This window comes from Delphinapterus leucas, chromosome 1 (assembly GCF_059928025.1).
Source record: "Delphinapterus leucas isolate spDelLeu-1000000601 "Yukka" chromosome 1, BTC_Dleu_Yukka2, whole genome shotgun sequence".
Classification (NCBI taxonomy): Eukaryota; Metazoa; Chordata; class Mammalia; order Artiodactyla; family Monodontidae; genus Delphinapterus; species Delphinapterus leucas.
In genome coordinates, this window is record NC_143129.1 from 170878356 (window position 1) to 170900919 (window position 22564).

A 22564-nucleotide genomic window follows, 5' to 3' on the forward strand; every position below is an offset into this window, starting at 1 on the left:
CCACAACACAATTATCAAAGTCAGGAAATTAACACTGATACAGCACTATTATCTGATCTACAGAAGTTATTCAAATTTCAAAATTCAAAATTAGTAATGAACTCACTAATGTCCTTTATAGCAACAGATAGATAGATAGACCCATTGATCAATCAATCCCAGTCCAGGATCACATTTTGCATTGTTGTCACATCTATATTGGATTATTTAATGGAAAAGAGATTCTCATTTTGAGAAGGAAAAAAGATTAATGGCCTTGCACAAGACACTCCTGGTACCTGTTGCTTCACCTGAAAAATGAAGATAATGACACCTGTCCTTCATGTAGTAGAGAGTTTGAGAGCACCATAAGAGTTATTACACATAAACACCATTCAGAAAGGGTGAAGTAGCACAAAAAGTAAAACAAAAAGAGGACAGACTTTGGGGTAAGGCAGATAGAGGTCTCTATCAAGTGGTGAAACCTCCTGTAATCCCAGTTTCCTCACCTGTGAAACTGAAGCTAATATCCTTACTGGAACTAAATAACAGAATGAAGATAAAATTATAGTAGTAACAGCAAACAACTTTTTGAGCAGCCCTGTCTGTGTCAGGCACTATGTTAAGTATTTTATGTGACTTATCTCAATTATCCTTATAACAATCCTATAAAGTAGGTAATATTATTAACTATCTTCATTTTACAGATGAGAAAACTGAGGGTTAAAGCAGGTAGATGACTTGTTCAAGATCAAATAACTAGTGTCGGGGACATTAATCGAACACAAGTTCATATGATGTTAAAGCCCATATGCTTATCCATCACATTGGACTTTCTCATCTCTTACTAAATGTTTGATAAATATTATTTCCCTTCTTTATATCCCTTTGTGTATACGTATTCAAGTTACATAATTCTTTCTTTTTAATAAATTTATTTATTTATTTATTTTTGGCTGCGTTGGGTCCTTGTTGCTGGGCGCGGGCTTTCTCTAGTTGCAGCGAGCGGGCGCTACTCTTCATTGCGGTGCATGTGCTGCTCACTGCAGTGGCTTCTCTTGCTGTGAAGCACGTGCTCTAGGCGTGTGGGCTTCAGTAGTTGGGGCACGCGGGCTCTAGAGCACAGGCTCAGTAGTTGTGGTGCTCGGGCTTAGTTGCTCCGCGGGATGTGGAATCTTCCCGGACCAGGGATCAAACCTGTGTCCCCTGCATTGGCAGGCGGATTCTTAACCACTGCGCCACCAGGGAAGCCCCCAAGTTACATAATTCTTTAATTCTCCAAGAGAACCAAGTTTTAAAAAAATGAGCAGATGTGCTTTATGAAAGAATAAACACTCAGTACCTTAATTCATAAACTATGAATTTGTAAACATACTATGAAGCTCTGCAGAAAAAGATGTTAAAGTCAAATGCTCTTTACAGAAATAGCTATGGCACAAAAGATGGGACAATTCAAGACTGCTTTCCAACAATATTCACACTCATAGAATGGTCATTGTAAAAGAGAAACATGTAATTTAAAAATAAAAAGACAACTCATTTTTTAAAAAGCCAGAAACACAATGAACCATGAGGTATAGTTTGTCAAGTCTAGAAAAAGACAAGAAAATAATACTTATTACCTCTGAGACAGAAGACTCCAGCCTTAGTATCTCTCTCATCTGAGACAGGAGTTTTTGTTTGACCATGAACATGGCCCCCATTTTCTCCAGAGCTCCTGACCTCACTACAAGATGGCAAAGTACTGACTTTAGTACTGAGCAGCTTATTTGGTTTTTAAAAGTGTTTTGAAGATGAGCAAAGTAATAATATAATTTAAAAACAGAACGAGATTATTTCTAGTCACCTCCCCTGTGCTGGGTAGGAAACAGATCCCAAACAGCCTTAATAAGTCAGTGATCTCTATGGATACACCTGAAGTGGACTAGATGCACCATTTTAATCCACTAAATGCAAAACCTCTAAAACAGAAATGGCAACAGAGGAGATGGGGTGAGGGATAAATTACTTCTGATGTTATAACCCCATGAGTCAATGTGAGCATATCATCCTTAAGGGCAGCAGAGGGAAAAATACAAAGGAATGAAAGCCAGTGCTATGAAGGGGCTTCAAAGTCTGGGGGTGACAGCCATCTTCGAAGGTGGATGAGCTGAGGCCAATTTGATGTCAGTTAAATTAAATGCCAAAGTAAAGACAAAAAGCCTCAAAGAATGTACTCTAACAGCTGATTACATTTTTTAAAGTTTCCATTACCAGAATGCATTTGCCTGAAGGTGAGAGATCTTGAGGAAGTAGTCACTCCTCAGGTATTTGAAGAAATCCACGATGGGAAAAAAAAAAAGTCCCGCAGAGGCTATGTGTTTCTACCGTTGGTAAGCACCGTTCTACTCATGCAGCTTGTTGAGCAGAGAACTTGTTTTTCTTCTGGACCTATTTCTTGAAAACTATCCAAGTAAAATAATTACACCCAAATCTGGGAAGCCTAGAGAATAAAGTAAAAACTATATTTGAAGAGCACACTAAATTTAATGAAGAAAAGTAATCCAATTATAGTATTTCACTTTGATCTCAACTAAGTTTATAAAATTTCTATCTGACCCTCCAGACTCCACAAGATACATGTTATATCTCGTTATAGCCCCCTAAGTATATCACCTAGATGGTAGCCTAGAAAATGACAAAACAAAACACACACACATACACATAAAACCCCAAAGGGTTAATATGGAGGAAATCTGGGAGAAATGGCCAAAGAAAAAGACTCTGGAAATAAAAGTGCTTATAGAACATGGATTGGGTCCACAATATATAGGTATATAACAAGAAAGTGAAAATAATAAGCTATTAAGTCTACCATTAAAATCAGTCTCCAAATCTAGTGAGGTTCAAGAAAAGCCACGAGGTATCAATGTGAAGAAAAAGGAAGAGTATCGTTAACAAAACAGGAAGCTTTTAAGCCAATAATCTGGAATAGATCACATTCCCTCCTTTCCCTGCCTCAATACATAGCAGCAACTTAAAGGGATTTTCAAAACATCTAATGAAATGAAACTGCCACGAATGCTCAGACGAGAAGAATCATAAATGAAAACTGGAGGAAAGTACTTTTTTTTTTAAGGTAGTATACTACTAGCAAAAATTAAGTACAAAATTCCAGTGTGGCAGATTTGTTTCAAGGTATTTCACAGAAACTGCAAATACAAGGGTTTAGCTCAACACCTCACTAGAGGTGGGTGAAAACATTTCAATTTCTAATTTCTCTATTGTACTTACCCCACTACCCAATACCCCTCTAAAACAATACTGCATTTATCACTTTTATGTCAAGTCCAGCATAGTTGAAGTTAAGGCCTACCAAGATTACCAAAATGCTTTTAGGCTGTGAGGTTGCAACACTGGTATCTGGGGTTTCAGTTGCAGAACACATGTACACTCAAGGCAGCCAAGGGTCATGCCAGCCTCCCGTGGCTTTAGTAAGCACAGCCCAAAAGGAGTCTAAAACCAGGCTTAGGAAACATCATTAAGGTGGGCAGGAAAAGCAGAGAAGTGAAATCTCTGGAGATCAGATTATTTAGACAAGGGTCTGAAAAAGGAAATTAGGAAGCTGAGAAGTATGTAAACTTTGACCATTTAGAAAGTCAAAGGCCAGAAAACTCTTCTCTGAAGTAAGGATGGGAAAAGGTACTGTATATACCAGGGAAGTCTCGAGTCCTAAAATGTAAAAGTCAGGTACAGTACTACACTGCTTAAGCTTCAGGCAACATACTACAAGGAGAACCCAGCACACCATGACAGGAAGTATCCAGAAATCCACCAGTGAAGGAATGCTTCCTTCAACCACCAGTAACAAAGCTATAAAATAATTTCCTGAAGCTTAAAACACCTGCCTTACTTAAAATTCTTATATTACTTACTTGGGTAAGGAACAATTTTAACTGCAGAGACTTTAAACATAAATGTTTCTGCCTCTGTCTTCTACTCACCACACCTTATCTCCTCATCTTCCTATTATAAAATCATTAATTCTCAGGCAAGATGAAAGGTGAATGAACCACCCGGAATTCCCTTAAGCCTTTTAAAATCTACATAGCACTCCAACCCCACTTCACCTGGAGAATCACTGCATGGAGTAATTAGATATTACTTTTGGGAGGGTCTGGTGCATGTGTGAAGGCAGACACAGGGAGAGAGTCACTGCCCTAAAACCCGAGGACCTCTGAAATGTTATAGTTATGTAGAGTTATTCATTTTACTTTCTCTTATTAATAACGTTTTTCATAACTTCCAAAGTACTTTCACATCTATTTCATTTGAGTTAGAAAATACATATTCCCTCACATAGTGGCAACTGTGTACCGCATCATAAAATAGTACAGGGCAAAATTGTTAATGCATCAGGTGAACCACTAAAACGGCAAGTGAAAATTTAATTCAACTAAAATATTCTTACTTGAACAGAACTCAAAGTTCTTTGGAGCCTCAAAACCACTGTACAAATTTAAGAGGGCATTATTATGGCCTCCAAGACTGTAAACTCCTGGAAGACAAGGAACCATGTCTTATCCTGTATCCTCCATAATTACCAAAACAACGCAGGTTCTTAAATGAATAGAATGGATTGGTTTATATTCATTTATTTACTAATTCACTTGCTCAACATTTACTGAGGACTGAATTCCTATTCTCTGTCAGGCTCTATACTGGCTCAGAGTTTTTGAAAATGACATTGATTTTAGCTCATAATAATATAAAAGAAAATAATCACCATTCCTATTTCCTTTCTCTTATTTTTGATTACTAACTTGACCGGAATAACATATTTCTATACATTTCAGTTTTCAAATGATGGGCATATATATAAATGTAGGTAATACTAACATAATGTTAAAATCCATTTTCCATCTACCTTACCCCTGAAACAGAATTCTACCACAGCCATTATAATGACAATAATGATATCATTTGACAATCACCTCAGTCACAGTTGCTGGATTGGAGCCCATGATTAAAAGCATCTCAGCAACAGGATTTTTTTTCAGCAAGACCAAGCAGAAACTGACCCCTTGTTTTGACTACTCAACTTTTGTTTGATAGTTGTACCAAACCTTATGGTCTTTCCTGACTCCTTAAAAATAAAACAAATATGGTAAACTGCGATAACAAGTACATGCTAAATAATGTTTGTATTAAGCATGCTAGAATTTACAGAGTTTCACAAACTGTACATTATTTCCTCTCAGTCCTCAAAACTCACTTGACAGGTGAGAGAACTGGGGCTCAAAGCGGTGGATGCCCTGCCTATCCCACACAGCAGAGCTGGGACACTGAGTCTGAACCTAGGTCTCCTGACACTCCCAGTCCAGTGCTCTCTTCACCACAGCTGCCTCCTTGCTATGCCAAGCTCAGAGAGCTGTGCAGACTGAGAACATGAAAATAATAAGTCCATGAAAAGTTATGCTGTGAAACAGTAGATAGTGGTTATCAAAACTGTCAACGGAGCCTGAGAAAAAAACAAAGCTCTCTATTTAATGAGATAAAAATTGGCCAGACACTGAGAAACAAAGTGGGCAATGGTGTGAAAAACAATTTAGTGTAGACTTAAATGTGATGATTAACAGAAATTTGATACTCACAAATCCTCAAACACCTAATTTGTAACTAACCCACTCATTATGTCTGCTTTAGAAATAACTGGAAATTTTCTAAATCTTTTTAAAAACAAAATTGTAAAAAAAAAAAAACAACCCCAACACTATGGTCTTGTTCTTCAGACAATAATATTCCATAATATAATACTCCATAATATACACTAAGAAACAGATAAGTGAATTGAAACACTCATTTGATATATGATGCTCCAAGAGAAAAGAAAGTAGAAATATATGTAAGTTTTTTTATTAACGTTTAACCTAAAGAATGCCAAATAGAGAAGAGTAAGGATATTTGAGAGCTGAAGTACTATTGGTTTTTTAAACTTTTACAGATGAAACTCTGAATAACTTGCATAGGGCATTTACTATTAACCTTTAGGGTAAGAAAATTCAAATTCCAAAAGTTCATCAATAAAATAATAGACCTTAATTAGACAGTAAATTCACTTCTTCACATTGATGCACACTGACTGAGTGGTTACTATGGGGCAGGTGCTAAACTGGGCATATTTGTTCAAATACTAGAGAAGTTGAAATACAACAGAAAACATGTAAACAATATGGGATTCCCAATCTTCTCACTATAAACAGAAGTACATCATCATATGTTACTGTAAATAGCAGCCATTCAAATGGCACAGCTGTCCTTGCTTTACCAACTCTGTTTAACACGCTTTTTCTATTCTTGTGTCACTATTAATATTAAATTGTTCAAATCGTTTTCAATAGGCAGGGGGAAAACCCTTCCTTTATTCAAGAATTATAGTGTGTGTAACTTGAAGAGAACTTTCCCCCACCCATTAAATCTGTAGGAAAAATGGTTTTTGCTTTTACAGTTTTAGTTTAAATGGTCAGGTTTGATTGATTCAGCATGGATTTTGGCCTGTTTTACTCACTGCTGCACCCTTACTAGCTAGAACAGGGCCTGGCACATAGTACATGGATTTGTTTAATGAATGAACTCTTCCTATGATCTGCGGCTCATTACATAAGGATATATCTAAAAACTTTTTGTTTCAACTGACTTCTTAACCCTTTTAAGCTTGAAATTAAAAAAAACACCCAATGTTTACATCGGTCAGCTGCTTGTGGAAAGGAATCATTCTAAATGTGTAAACAGTAGCATGTGCAAGGTGTACAGCTATGCTAAGGCAACTTGGGTGTTACCAGCTACCTCACATATTTCTCTAAGTCCCACAGCTAGAAGAGCTAAACTGTAAAACACCAATTAAGCTTATATGCACATCCTGAGAATTCTCCTTTGTAAACTAATTACTTCTCCTCTGAAATCATTTCTTTATCAAGGCAGGTACCATTCAGAATTAACATTGTGAGAACCAGAAAATAACAGTCCTACACAAATTTTGCTTAGGGAAGCTGGGATTCTCACTAAGTTGCCCCATGAACCTGTTGTCCTTCTACCCCTCAGTCCTGAATTCAATTTCTATTTAAAGGGACACTGCTTTGTTTTTGGAGAATTAAAACAAACTAAAAACAACAACCACAAACCACGCGAGTTTGGAGAAAATCCTTTTTAAAGGGGTCGAAGAAAACTATCTGCTTGGAATTGTCAAAATAATGCTGCTGAGAAAATGATCATCACTCCTGAGTCTGGAGCACGGCCACAGGCCATGATTTGGGGGTATCGGCTTCAGCCCTCGGTGCCAAGTTTGAGATCCCATAAAAGAAGTAAAAGGCGAAAGGGGGCAACGTGGCCACCTGCCCAGTCCGCAGAGGGACCGCGGGGCCACTGTCTGCTCCCAACTTTGTCAGCCTTCCCCCGCACCAGTGCATATGCTCCACGCGCCTCCCGACTCAGGCCGGCGACTCCCGGGCCGGAGCGGGTTGGGGGACCAGCGGAGGCCCTTCAGCCCCTAGAGCAGCCCCGAGGGCCCGGCGGCGCGGATGGGGAGGGGGTCACCGCCGTTGGGGACAGTCCCAACGGCGGCCCGCGCCCGCCGCGCCCTCCCAGCCCGGCCGTCGGCCCTCGCCACGCCCCGCGCCCTCGGGGCGGACCCCGGCGGGCCGCCCGGGGCCCCATGGGCAGCGCTCCTCCGGGGAGCCCCCGGCAAGGGCGTGAGGCCTAGTCGGGGTTACATAACGGGGCTCGGCCCCTCCAGAAACGGCCGGGGGCCGCAGGGCCCGCGCCGGCGGAGGCGGGGGCGCCGCCGCTCACCTGCCGTAGATGCCCTCGGTGATCCGGTTCCGCTTTAGGGGGCGGCGGAGCTTACTGCACTCGGTGTTCCGCCGCTTCATCCTCCCGCTGGGGGGCCGGGTGCCCGCGCCGCCGCCGCCTCTCACCTCAGCCGCCGCCGCCGCCGCCGCCGCCGCCGCCGCCGCCGGCCCGCCCCGCGTCGGGCCTGGACTCTACCCCTGGGGCCGGTCACACAGACATGGAGCCAGCACCCGGGGGGAGGGGGTGGGACGAGGAGGTGTGGGCTCAGCGCTTCCTCCGCCTTCGGAAACAAAGAAATGACAATTCCGGGGCCCGCCCGCCCCAGCACCAGCCAGCCGCCTGCCCCGCCTCCTCCGCTCCGACGGACGGCCCTCGGGACCAATCGAAGGCGCCTCTGCGCCGCTGCCGGCCAATCCCAGGACCCGCTGTGGCAAAACGGACCCTAGAACCCGCCTCTTTGAAGGACAGAAGAGTGCCCCAATCATTACGGTGTCTGGGCCCGAGTCCGAGCCTATCAGAAAAGACTTAAATAGAGGCTTATAAATAGGCCCTATAAATATAACATCCTATATTATGCCCTGTTGCGAAGATACATTTCATTATTATTGGATTGCATTTCATTGTATTATAATCCACATTAGAGCATACGGTGCTGTTTTCATTGTAGGCTATCACTAGCACCCTATGAAATCGCGAGGCCTGGGTTTGCGGCATGTGCGTATCTGGGCTGAACTGTGCTCCAGTCAGTCGCATCATTATGTAAGGGGCTCACAGCACCCTTCTCATCCCGGAGCCGCCGGGGACAGCGCCGGGGGCCTTTTCTGCGGAGCCTGGAGTGCCCGGCCAAGCCGGCCGCGCCTGCCTGCGACGGGGGTACGAATGACAAAGCAAACCACACACACACACACACACACACACACACACACACACACACACACACACACACACACACACACACACACACACACACACACACGCCCTGCCAGCTTCCCCCGACGCGGTGACAGCGCGGCGGCCTATCGGAGGCGCGGGCGGGGCCGCTGCAGTCCTGCCTCCTGGAGGTGGTGTCACAGGGGGCGGGGCCGTGGGTGAGCGCGACGTCGCGCGAGGTTGCAGGGGGTGTGTGGGGCGGTGCGGCCCGGGCTCCACGTACGCAGGGCGGGCTGGGCGGCGGGTTTTGCGGGCACCGCGCCTGCTGGACCCGGCGAGCGTCGGCTTCGGGAGCGTTTCTGACGCCGGGCAGAGGTCTGGAGATGCGGGGATGCTGGGCCAGCGACCGTTCTCACCTAACATTCCTAGAGCCCCGATTTTGTGCCAAGAACCGTGCTAGGTGCTCTGCATCCATTTGTTCATTTACCCCTGCAACGTAGGTATGGCAAAATAACAGAAAAGACAAAAAAAAATTTTTTAAGAGAAAGAAAAAGATGAATGTATGTCGAAAAGAGGAATGCATGTAATTAAAGAAAACTGGGGAAATGTAGCACAGTTGCTGGGTTGGGGGGAACACCCATGGGTCTCATCACCTTAACACAACTACTGTTAGCATTCTATATATTCCCCTTTCTTTCCAGTTTTCCCCCATGGATGATATATTATTACTATTACTGTTGCCTTTATTATTAAGCAGAATAGTGATCATATTAAATATTCAATTTTGTATTCTGTTCTTTAGCTAACGTAAGCATTTTTACATGCTATAATTAATGCACCCTTCCTAAATATTTCTGATGAATGCAAAATCTCCTGTCAAGCGGCTGTACCAACTTAACCACTCACCAACAGTGGGACAGTTAGATGGTCTTACAGCACATTTTAAATACTTACAGGAAGCAGATGCCGTCTTGTTTTGTCCTGGGATGCATGGACCTCTCCCTGCCCTGTGATCACCCCGAAATAAAAACCTGCCCCAAGAAGGAACTTGTAATTTACACCAAATGCATCACCCTCCACTGCTGCTCTTTTATACTGTCGCAAATCTTCAAGGATCACCCAGTGCCTGAAAGAGAAAACCCATTCTCTCTATTACGGCATCCAAAGATGGTCACAATGGGGACCCACCCCTATTTTCCAGGCCTCCTCAGGCAAGCAAGCCTTATCTATTCACTGTCCTCAAACCCACTAGTACAACCTTATCTTCCCTCATTCCTGCCTTTACTTCTACAGAGAGCATCCCTGTCAGTATTGTTCCTAACTTGTGGTTTCTTGGGTGAGGCTTGTCCATCCACCTAGATGAAAAGCTTCTTGGGGATTGGATTCATACCCTGTACAGATGCAGTTTAGAAAAATGGCAAGAATACCTGCTTTTTCAGACCAGGATTGAAATTCCAGCTTGGCCACTTACTAGCTTGGGCAAGTTACTGAATGTCTCAGAGCCTCTGTTTTCACGCATGTTTGTTTGAAGGCTTACCAGATGATGAACTCTCAGGGCCAGGCATACAGTAGGTAAGAGCAAGTCATTTCTGTTAACAGTATACTTGGTTTTCTTCCTTCACCTCTACTCCAGCATGTTGATAAAGTGTCACCGGGCAGCCAAGGATAACATACTCTGTGAGCTCAAAGTTTCACCAAGGCTGTCCGTCATTGTGAAATGCTCTGCTTGGAACCACAGAAAAAGACTGCAGTTGCCAGGGCAGGTTGGTTCATGGAGAAGGATACAGGCAGAACCTAAATCAATATGACTGGAGGCTGAAAGGCATAGGTACATGGTGAGGTCATGGCTCCAGACTCCATGGGGTTCGTCAACCTGAATAGCCCTCCTCTCCATGACTGCAAGTTTCCAGATTACCTGGGCCAGGGACTAAGACAGTCAACTCTGTGAGGTTAGGGGCCGTATCTGTGGTCTTTTCCACTCCTCACTGGGTCCCTGTCATCTAGGACAGTGCCACGGCACACTGCGGAATGGGTAGGTGAATAATCCAGAGAAAAGATGAGAGAGGCACTGGGGACACATGCCAGCTTTCTGGAGCTCACTGTCTAGCCTGCCATCAAATAGGTTCCTGGCAAGGGCATTCCATGTGGAGAAGTGTGGAGTGGCTGGGTGTTACTGGAGTATGTGGCTGGGAGTTACTATTGGGCAACAGACTATCTGAGAGCAGAGGAAGGGCAGAGAGAATCCCAGGGTTGGCCCAAGATGATGCAATCTGGAGGTCTGGGTTCCAGTCCCAATTCAAATGTCAACTCACTGGTGTCCAGAGTTGAGTCACCAGCCCGCCCTGTGCCAAGATCAACTCTGGAGACACTTCAAGCCCTATGTTTAGAAACAGAACATGTTAGCTCCATTTTACGGATGAGAAAACCGAAGCTCAGAGAAAACAAGGTCATGCAGTTGGTATGGTAAAGGAATTTGGCTTGAGTCACGAGCTGAGCAATATGAAGCCTTGGTGCTCTGGTGCCTGTACATGGCTCTTGATGGTAAGGATTGTTGATCTAATGATTGGCTGGAGTGGGTTGATGGGAAAGGCCTCCTTGTCAAGAGCCCTAGGACGGGCCACAGTAAGTCTGCCCTTCTCCATTCCCTTCCTCTCACACCTCCTGTCCCAGCTGGATCCTGTATTTCCCTGACCGACCATAGCCCAAGCCCCTCTGGCTCCAGCCAAGTTCCAGCCTTTCACCTCTGCAACCTGAAAGGACCCTTTGGGATCCTAAGGGCACAGAACTGGGCTGAGATGAGGCCTGACACAGAGCTCCCCAGTTCCCCACACTGCCACCACCAATCAGGAAGCAGGGGAGATCAGCAGTGGCCATTTTACAGATGAGTAAGACAGGGAAGAGGAAATCATTTGCTCTCATTCAAAAGACCAAGGGCCAGACAGGAATTCAGGGCTGTTCCTCCTCTTCTCCTGGGACTTTCTGATGGCCAAGGGGTTGGGATTGGCATGTGAGCTTCAACTGAGCTCAAAATAGCTCAGAATAGCCTGGAGAGAGATCATCACACCCTATTTCACATATAAGGAAATTGCATACCCACCTCTTTCAGCAGCTTCGATCCCCTCAAACCCACCAGGCACGGCTGGCCCAGCTCCCTTGAGCTTTGTTCCTGTCCCACGTGAGTCACAGAAAAATCCAGACATTGGATGGCCACCTCCTATACGTGTGTCTGTATCCCCCAGAGAACGCTGTTAATGAACGATGCTCATAGTATGTTTAGAACAGAAACAGTTTAGAAACAGCCCAGCTATCCCACAAAGGGAGCTGGTCAAACAAATGACCACACATCCTTACTGTGGAAATCAGTGTGCCATGGAGAATGATGACACATAACACTTACTATGTGCAGGCACTCCTCTAAGTATCATATACATTTTGATCTAATCCTCACAACAGTCCTGTGACAAAGAGATTACTACTGGTGCCATATTACAGATGAGAAAACTGTGACACACACAACTACTGAGCCTGAGCTCTAGAGCCCGCAAGCCACAACTACTGAGCCCACGTGCCACAGCTACTGAAGCCTGTGCGCCTAGAGCCCGTGCTCCGCAACAAGAGAAGCCACGACAATGAGAAGCCCACACACCGCAACGAGGAGTGGCCCCCGCTCACCGCAACTAGAGAAAGCCCACGCACAGCAACGAAGACCCAACACAGCCAAAAATAAATAAATATATTAAAAAAAAAGAAAAGAAAAGAAAACTATGGCACAGAGAAGTTAAGTCATTTGCCTAAGGTCACACAGTAAGTGATAGAGCTAGGATTCAAACCTAGGCAGTCTGGTGTCAGAACCTGGGCTCTTATCCACCATGATAGTGTTATAGAAAGATTTTTTCCTGGCTTGGAAACCGCTTGTGATATTCTGTTCATGAAAAAAGCAAGTTACTAAACATTTGCTACATAATCCCTTTTTTGTAGGGGAAGAAAAAAGGCATAAATTCACATGAATAGAAAAAAATCTGAAAGGATATATACACAAAGAAGTAGAGCTGGTTTGGGGAGATGATGAAATCATGGGTGCTTTATGTAAGCTTTACGCACCTTTGCATTTTTGAAGTTTCCTATGGTAAACATGCCAAGCTTGTGCCATAATAATAATGCTAACATTTATGGAGTGTTTTCTACACGTGACACTTTATGTGCATTACCTCATTTAATCTTCACAGCCACCCTGTGAGATCGATCCTGATTTTCTCCACTTTACAGGTAAAGAAACAGACTCAGAGATATTGGTACTCTTATCGAAGGTCACACAGCTAATAATTTGCAGAGTTAGGATTTGAACCCATGTTGCCTGACTCCAAAGCTCATGTTTGTTAAATGAATAAATTATTGACTTAGCCACACTTTAACCAGGCATGCCCAGAGCAGGATCAAACCCTTGGTTTGGACAAGCTTCCAGAGAGGAGATGGAGGGCCTACCTACCTCCTTGGTCACTGCTCATGACTGAGTTTTACAATACTTGGCTCAGGTGAGGAGGGCCTGGTGAGTATTCTCATAGAGTCCTGTTTCTTACAGAAAACGCGAGATTACACGTGAAAGCTGCAGTCTCTCTGACTTGATTCATCACACGCGGAGGAAGCCTGGTCACTCAGAACAGGAGGCCACAGTCATGGCACCACTTGCTCACCTTCATTTCCGAAACACAGGTTGCCAAGCATGCTTACATAGTCTCACATTTATAATAACTCTGTGAGGAAAGCAAAGCAGCTCATCTTATTTGACTCACAAGGAAATTGAGACTGTGAGTTGTTTAGTTAATGGAAGGCAGAATTGCAAAGAAGTTAACAGCACAAGCCATGGCGTCAGATGGATGTGGGTTGGGTTCCGACTCTGCTGTTTATTAGCTTTGTGACTTTGGGCATTCACATCACCTCTCTGAGCCGTAGTTTTCTCATCTGTAAAATGGGAGTGGTGATGCCTGTACTCACAGGCTTGAGGGGGAGAGTAGATGAAATAATGTACGCAAAATGCCGGGTCCAGTGCTTGGCATTCCAGAAATGGCAGTTGTTAGTCAGTCAACAGATATTTATTGAGCACCTACTATGGACTAAGCATCAGGTGCTGAGGATACAACAGTCAAAAGTCCTTGGTCTCCTGTTGCTTGGATCTGGGTCAGCGAGGGCAGGAACATGCAGATACCTGGGTGGAGGGGTGCTTTTGGCATAGGGAGTGGCAGGTGCACACAGAACCTTTTCCCCCCAACATTTTGTTATGAAAAATTTCAAACATATATCAAAAAAGTTGAAAGAAATGTTCAGTGAAAAGCCATTCACCTCCCACCTAGAGTCAACAATTAACATTTGATTTGCCTTATGACATTTCTGGCCTAGATCGCCTGTGCTTTTCTGTACTAGGGGCCCTGCCTTGAAGATTTGGAGTCACACTAGCTGGAACTGTCATCAGACAACAGGGGTCTTTTGCAAGAGTTAGAGAGGAAGACAGAAAACTCCCCTTTTGACCAGTCTTCTGGGAGAGGCCACCTGTGGGGGTCCCCTCTCTTTAATAAAAAAAGCCTTTCTGTTCACTGAGGAGCTTGGCCCTCTTGTCAAGCGGTCCATCCCTCACTGAGGCAGGATCAGGACACACAGTGGGTTAGGATGCCTCTGTGAGAACCAGCTGCCGTCATCACTGAGTTTGCTAGCTGGGAAACGCAACCATCAGGGGCTCCAGGCGCAGGGGCGGGCAGCGACTGGAAACCTTTGGTGTTCATCTGCCTGACATTTGGTTTCCCTGGGCTGCCTGGTTTACAACCTGCTGGTACAGGACCCATGCCAACAGGGGTCACATTCACTTATCGCCCTCACAGGGGAGTCCCTCTTTAAGGAAACCCAGCTCATCAGAAGTGCTGATGGCCAGAAAAGGACCAGAAATCAGAACCAGGGCTGACCAATCTCTAGAGACCAGGGCACCTACTCCCTTATTTACTGTTGAGATAGCAGAAGCCTTAGAATCCTACATTCCTAGACTTTTAGAAGTGGAAGAAGACTTAGAAGTTATCTGGGCTAAAGTTAAGTGGTTCAACACCCAGGTGCACAAGTCAGACTGCCCGGGTTGAAATCCCAGCTCTATTACTTACTAGCCCCATGAACTTGGGCGAGTCACCTAACCTTTCTGTGCCTCAGCTTCCTCTGTTGTAGTAAAGGCTAATAGTCCCATCTCACAGGCTAGTTAACTGAGTTCATACATGTAAAGTGCCTAGGACAGTGCCTAGCATGCTAAGTGCTTAGTAAATTTTAGCTCCCGAAAATACCTAAAGCAAAAGTAACCAGGTAGTGGTTTGCAGCCATTTTTTTTTCCTATGCATGTCTTAACATACTGTGGCATTATTATTTTACAAAAGTGGGATCGTACTTACACACTGTTCTGTAATTTCCTTTTTCACCAAATAATATATCCTCTGTGCCATTTTTGAGAAACCTTAAAAGCATTTTCCTCTGGATTTTCCCCCATGTTCAGAACCATCATATGGGTGGCAGATTGTGTGTCCTGTAGTTTACTTAACCAGTCTTCTACTATTGGACATTTAGGTTATTCTCAATTTTTTCCCTTCTGTAAATAAAGCTGTGCTGAGCAAGAAGTGACTGATGCCCATGACTGTATGACCTTGGGTGTGACCTTCTGTGTCTCGGTTTCTTCATCTAAAAACAAAAAGACAAGATTCTACCAGGTGATTAGAATCTCCCTTGATCCAGATATGAATCGCATGCCAGACATCTCTGACAAGCAACCATCAGTTTCTGCTTGCATTCCCCTAGTGACAGGGTGCTCACTACCCCATGAATGGTCAATAAAGTATCCACTCATGTTGGGTCAAAATCTGCCTCCCTGCTACTCCTAGCCAAGTTTTAGTCTCTGGGCTCCCATAAATTCAGTCTATACTCAGTGGCCAGTAGCTGGCCAGTGCAGAAGGTAAAAAACTTTGATTCCTCCCTCCCTCCCTTTCTCCATGCTTACTATGTATTAGGTCTTCTGCTGAGCAAATGGATGTGACCACAGGAAAAGTTAGCTGCAGGGTCAGAACTAGATCTCAGGTGCCCTAAATCCTATTCCAGGGGACTGTCCTCCATTGTGGGTTGGGCGTGCTAAGGCCGGTGGCCATCCTCAAATGAATTGCAGTGTTCATGCCCCAGGCAGAGTCCTGGGATGCTCTGTGAGCAAGTGACCAGAATGGGGGACAACTTTAGCCTCACCAGGGTTTTACTAGAGCTGGACCCAAGCCTCTTTTCTTTTCTCCCACCTGTCCTTAAGAGATTTAGAAACAGGTCAATTTAAATACAGTTTCAAATAAAAATAATTTCAACTGTGTAGCTCTGAGGACTTAGTTCTCTGTGGGTCCTGTGTCCTCCCCAGGGCTTAGCATTGCTCTTTGCTTTCATTCATTCATTCAATATATCCTTTTTAAGAGCCCACTTGGTGCCCTCTCTGACATGTGGTAAGGTTTTAAAGAGAAATTTTGCCAATCCAAAGCCCCATCTGAGCTTTAGTTTCTCCATTTGTAAAATAGAGGTGTTGAGTTGATCTATTCTTTGCCATTCTTGCAAGATATAGTGAAGGTAAACGAAGTAAGGGGTAGAGAAGGATTCTCATGTTTGGGGATCAAGTGAATGAATGCCCTCTTTTCAACTGAGCACAGTGCCTGTAGTAGGAATGTAGCAACTCCTTGTTGAATGAATAAGTCAATGAATGATTGAATGAATCAGTTAATGTTGGAATAAATGCATTTTTTCCTCCTCCCTGTCATTGCCCCTCTGCTCCTGTGTTAACTCCATAGACAGGCCAGCAGGGCCAGCCTTGAAGCCTGAGATAAGGCCTTTGGCGGGTGTCTCCCCTATCCCTCCCCCGAGTGGGTGTGGAGCCGAGGTGTAATGCCCGGTGCTGGTGGAACTGACGCACAGAGACAGACACAGGATGGGCTCTAAGTACCAAAAGTCTGTGCGGGGCCCGCTGACCCTGTGGGCCTTTATGCTGGAGGTGACTCTCATTCTCATGTTCTTCTTTTTCACCTCCTATGAAACTTCTGTAAAGGAACAGAAGAAGCTCATGAGGACCTATCGAGGTGAGTGTCCAGAGGGGAGGTGGTCACAGAGGCAAATAGCAGGGGCAGGGGAAGAGGAGGTCTGTGGTCCTCCAAGGGCCTAGGGGCTCCTTTCCACAAAGTCTCCGAGGAAAGGGGTTCCCTCGTCCTCTTCCATTCATTGCACAAAGACCCAGCCAACAATACAGTCTCTTCTTTAGGACCGGTGTCACCATCACCTCTTCCATGAAGCCTCCCTTGATTTGTCAGGGCAGAGGGAGGGGCCTCCTTTTCTGTGTTCCTAGAATTCCCTTTGCCAAATGGTCTTCACAATTCTCTGCTTCTCTGCTCCCCCACCCCCGCTTCTCTCTCCTTAAAAGCAATGAATTTCATGTTGTTGTTGGGTTTGGGGGATTTCGTTTCCTTTTTTTGTCTCTTTTTCTCATTTCTGTGCCACCCTCCTTTTGGAAGCTTTCCTCTCACTTAGGGGCTGGGAAGTCTGCTTTCTGCCTGCAAATCCAGAGCCATAAGCTCTGGCTGAAGGGGAATGTAGGATGGTTGTTATTTTATATGCAGCTAAAAATATTCATAGGCTGTGATGAGAACAACTCTAAACAAGACAGACATCCACAGTGGTGTGGCTTTTGCTTTTTTTAAAAGTTGAGATGAGTTTTCAAGTATATCTGTGGGTCAATATGTTGTTTATGATAATGGAAGGGCCTCCTTGAGTGAAGTCCCTGGGACAAAGCTGAAACTTGAGCCTAGTTGAGTGCTTGCTTGTTTCTAATTGATATTAACTAGTTAACTGGAAGCAAAGGGAAGGCATCCCTGGGCCCTCAGCAGTGGAAAGAAGGACAAGGAGATGACTTGGGAAAGGAAGTCCCTATACTGCTTAATGGGCTAGCCCAGAGAGGGCTCTCAGTGCTGGACAAGTGAGACCTGGGCACAATTTTAATTCATTTCAATTTACTTTAATTCTTTTTAATCCGGTACAATGTAATTCAATCCATTCACTCATTCATTCCCTCAACCCTGTATTACAAACCATGTGAGATCCAAACGCATGCTAATCAGGGATGATATTTATTGATTACTTACTAGGTACCAGGCACTATTCTAAATGCTTTACCATAACTCTACAAGACAGGTACTATTATGATCTCCTTTGTTCTTGTGAGGAAACTAGGCACTTAGACATGGAATGATTTGCCCTAGGTTGTTCAGCTAGCAATAGTACAGCAGATTTAAACTTAGTCAGCCTTATATTTTAAATAGGTAACCAACAAGGACCTACTGTATAGCACAGGGCACTCTGCTCAATATTCTGTAATAACCTAAATGGGAAAAGAATTTTAAAAAGAATAGATCCATGTATATGCATAACTGAATCACTTTGCTGTATACCTGAAACTAACACATTGTTAATCAACTATACTACAGTATAAAAGTTAAAAATTAAAAAAAATTAAATAGATTAAATAAATAAAACTAAATTAAGGGGAAAAAATAAACTTAGGCAGCCTGGTTTGAGTTTCCATGCCCTTAACCATGATGCTTCACGACCCCATTTTACAGTAAGGTTGAGTCTCTTGTCATATAATCAGTAGGCGTAGGAGCCGACATTGAAACTTTGTCCTTTGGGTACAGGGTCCCTCTTCTTTACACCTAGGCTGTGCTGCTAACATATAATAGATATAAGTGTCCTCAGGTGCTCACTTGGTATGGAAGCACAGAGGAGGGCCCACAGTCCATGCAGGGAGATGGTTATGTCAGGAAAGGCCTCTGGAGGGAAGTGACTGCCCAGCCAGGACTTGGAGGCTCAGTAGGAGTTACCATGTGAAAATGGAGGGTCAAGAGCTCAGCAGGAGCCATTGTGTGTACACTCATTGGACTGCACCAATCTGGGGTTCAACAGTGCAGTGCTGTCGGAGCATAAATAGGGAAGCAGGGTGTGGTGGACCCATTGCACTGAGTGAGAAATTTGCCCTTCATTCTTTTGATCTAATAGGAAGCAGGAGTGTGATCAGTTTGGGTTTGGGTTATGGAGAAAGCCATTCCAGGGCTGGCATGGGGATGGGGAAGAGAGCATGACTTGAGGTAGAAGGCCAGTGTGGAGGCTGTAGTGTAGTATGGACCAGGGGGCTTCAAATTTTTCTGATCATGCACACCATTATTCAAGCATGCACCATATTTATACGTACCGCTACATGAATACATTTTGTACATTATTATACATGTACACAACTTAGAAAATTTGAAAGAAATCAAAAGTAAATATAAAATATTTTCAAATTACTGATCATAATGGTGTCAGTCACTCTTAAGGCAAGGTCCATTGTTACTGTTAATGATAGTGGGTGGGGACTTCCCTGGTGGCGCAGTGGTTAAGAATCCACCTGCCAATGCAGGGGACATGGGTTCGATCCCTGGTCCAGGAAGATCCCACATGCCGCGGAGCAACTAAGCCCATGCTCCACAACTGAGCCCGTGTGCCACAACTACTGAAGCCTGCACGCCTAGAGCTGGTGCTCTGCAACAAGAGAAGCAACTGCAGTAAGAAACCCACGCACCGCAATGAAGAGTAGCCCCCACTCGCCGCAACTAGTGAAAGCCTGCGTGCAGCAACAGAGACCCAATGCAGCCAAATAAATAAATAAATAAATAAATGATAGTGGATGGCAATCCATTCCTCGGGGTCTTCTTAACAATTTCAAATTATCTTGCTTGATTTCTTGTCAGATATGGTTAGATTGACATTTTTTTTTAAACTCTGAATGTGGCTGACCGAGAGTCTGCACGAGGAGAAGTATCACTCTGCCCTTTTGTTTCTGTATGTTTGGCTGCCATTATTGATCAGCCTTCAATCTTTGTTTTTTTGGCAGGAGTTGTTTGAGCCATTAGTCCATTTTGTGAAGGTTAGTTGAGTTAAAACTAGGAAGCAATCTGTCAATCCACTTAATCTAACCCAGTCCCTGTAAACGATAAGTTATTTAAACCAACCAATTCTTTTTTTTTAAACATCTTTATTGGAGTATAATTGCTTTACAATGGTGTGTTACTTTCTGCTTTAGAACAAAGTGAATCAGTTATACATATACATATATCCCCATATCTCCTCCCTCTTGCGTCTCCCTCCCACCCTCCCTATCACACCCTTCTAGGTGACCACAAAGCACCGAGCTGATCTCCCTGTGCTATGTGGCTGCTTCCCACTAGCTATCTATTTTACATTTGGTAGTGTGTATATGTCCATGCCACTCTCTCACTTCGTCCCAGCTTACCCTTCCCCCTCCCCATGTCCTCAAGTCCATTCTCTACATCTGTGTCTATATTCCTGTCCTGTCCCTAGGTTCTTCAGAACAATTTTTTTTTTAGATTCCATATATATGTGTTAGCATACGGTATTTGTTTTTCTCTTTCTGACTTACTTCACTCTGTATGACAGACTCTAGGTCCATCCACCTCACTACAAATAACTCAATTTCATTTCTTTTTATGGCTGAGTAATATTCCATTACATATATGTGCCACATCTTCTTTATCCAGTCATCTGTCGATGGACACTTAGGTTGCTTCCATGTCCTGGCTATTGTAAATAGAGCTGCAATGAACATTGTGGTACATGACTCTTTTTGAATTATGGTTTTCTCAGGGTGTATGCCCAGTAATGGGATTGCTGGGTCGTACGTAAACCAGCCAATTCTTAAAAAAGACATTTTTAAGACAATCTGGAAACTGGAATAAAACATGAATATTATATAATATACAGAAATTATTGTTAGTTTTGTTAGGTGTGATAATAGCATAGTGGGTGGTTTTTAACTTATTTAGAAACAGGTTTAACAATTTAACAAATAGTGAGCCCTATTTGTTAGAGAAGCATATTGAAATGGAATGATGTCTAGGGTCTGCTTCACGCCAAAAAAAAAAAAAAAAAGAAGAAAGGAAACAAGGATAATAAAAACAAGATTGACCCCATGTGACAATCATCAAAGCTGGGAATGGGTACATGAGGTTCACCATGCTACTCTGTTTTTGTGTATGCTTAAAATTTTCCATAATATAGAGGTAAATTTAAAAAAAAACAAATCCCTGTCGTCAGTCGCAACATGACGCATATAGAGAAACACGTCACCCCCCTGCTCAGTGGCCCAATATTCCCTTAGAACACCTTCCGAAGCTAGGAGACTAAGCTGTCTGACATCCTGAGCAAGTGAGAGGAGGCTCCTGGGTTCATCTCAACATTAAATGCTTGCAGAGTTGCAAACTTCACCAAGTGCCTTTAGGGGTAGAAGAGCCTAGATTAGTGGTTCTCACAATGTGGTCCCCAGACTAGCCACCTCAGCATCCCCTGGGAACTTGTTAGAAATTCCCGGGCCCCCATCCATACTTACTGACCTGAAACTCTAGGGTGGGGCCCAGCAATCTGTGTTTTACCAAGCGCTCTAAGTGACTCTAATGCTCATGGAAGCTTGAGGACTACTGGAGCTAGACTGATTCCCATCTTGCCTCTGCCTTTTCTTAGCTGTGAGACCCTGGGCAAATCACTCAACCTCTCTCTGCCTCTGTCACACGATGATAGTACTCATTTAGCTGTCAAAAGGATTAGAAGAATGAACACATACCAAGACTGATAAAGAGTATTATCTTTTATTATGAATAAACTTTAATTTCTTAATTTTGTTAGTAAAAACGAATAGAACTAGAGTGCTAATATCTCTTCTTCCAGCAGCCCCTATGGATTGTCTGGAGCATCTTCTGAGGGGTGTGATCCCTACTCTGATGACCACTGGCCTGGATGACCTGTGATGAGGCCAAATGGGCAGGGACAATAGAGGAGAAGTGAAGAGTCAGATTCAAGAGCTACTTAGGAGATAAAATCAGCTGTTCTTGGCAAAAACGAGGGAGGAGTCAAGGATGGCTCCATATGTGAGATTTGGCAGATGAAGGAGCTCATTCCTGAGACGAGAGACACAAGGGGAGGGGCAGATTGTGGGATAAAGGAACAATGATATGTTCATTCTGGGCTTGGGGTTCAGGCGCCTGTGAGATGCTTGGGGGAAGCAAGTGCATCCATTATCTATTGCCGCATAACAAACCACCCCCAACCTTAGTGGCTCAAAACAGAAATCATCTAACTTGTTCCTGATTGTGATTCCATGGTTCAGCAATTTTGGCTGTATTTGGGGATGCAGTTCTTCTGTCAGTTTCACCTAGGGTCACTATGCATCTCTAGCCTGGAGGTGGCTGAATGGCCTCAGATAACCTCATTTGCATGTTCGTCAGTTAGTGCTGGCTGGCAGCTAGCCCATGTGGTTCCAGCAGACTAGCCCAGACTTTTCACATGGCAGCCAATGTGTTACCACAGTAAGAGAGGGCAAGCCCCAATGAGCAGGTGCTTTTCAAGCCTCTGCTTGTATGGTGTTTGCTAATGTCCCATTAACCAAAGCCAATCACAAGGCTCTACTCAGGTGGGAGGGGTCTACACTGGAAACCTTGATTCACTGGGGGCCATTACTCTGACAACCTATCACACAGAGCCTGCTTGCAAGCTGCCACATTGGGGGACCATCCTGGGCCCTGCACTGTGGCTACCACCCAATTGCCCCCATACGCCTTAGAAGCAGTAAGCAGAGCTACTAAAAGACAAGAGCGGCTTTGCCAGTGACATATAAATACCCCCAAATCCTGGTACCTTCTATATCTCAGCCTTGACTGCCCCTTTGATTGGGCAATCTCTTTTTCTTTTCCCAGGCTGCTGCAGAGGTGAGGGTGGGGTGAGAGGATGCGGGGAGGGGGAAGGCAGCATG

The 22564-nt window shown here is 44.2% G+C and overlaps 2 protein-coding genes across 3 annotated transcripts in view; one reads left to right on the forward strand and one right to left on the reverse strand.

Annotated features, from left to right (window-relative positions):
• The window catches only part of MACO1 (macoilin 1), a 56152-nt gene extending 48050 nt beyond the window's left edge, over positions 1 to 8102 (reverse strand). The window contains exon 1 of one of the 2 annotated variants that reach the window (XM_022551771.3): positions 7807 to 8097. In XM_022551771.3, coding sequence (XP_022407479.1) covers positions 7807 to 7886 — 80 coding nt within the window. In that variant the 5' untranslated portion in view covers positions 7887 to 8097. Of the gene's footprint in view, positions 1 to 7806 lie in introns of both variants that reach the window. The other variant, XM_089898748.1, reaches the window with a different exon arrangement.
• Positions 8103 to 10170: 2068 nt separating this feature from the next.
• LOC111163394 (RH-like protein) overlaps positions 10171 to 22564 on the forward strand; it is a 39685-nt gene continuing 27291 nt past the window's right edge. The window contains exon 1 of the mRNA XM_022552033.3: positions 10171 to 16796. Within this exon, the coding sequence (XP_022407741.2) occupies positions 16649 to 16796 (148 nt within the window). The 5' untranslated portion in view covers positions 10171 to 16648. The remainder of the gene's footprint in view (positions 16797 to 22564) is intronic.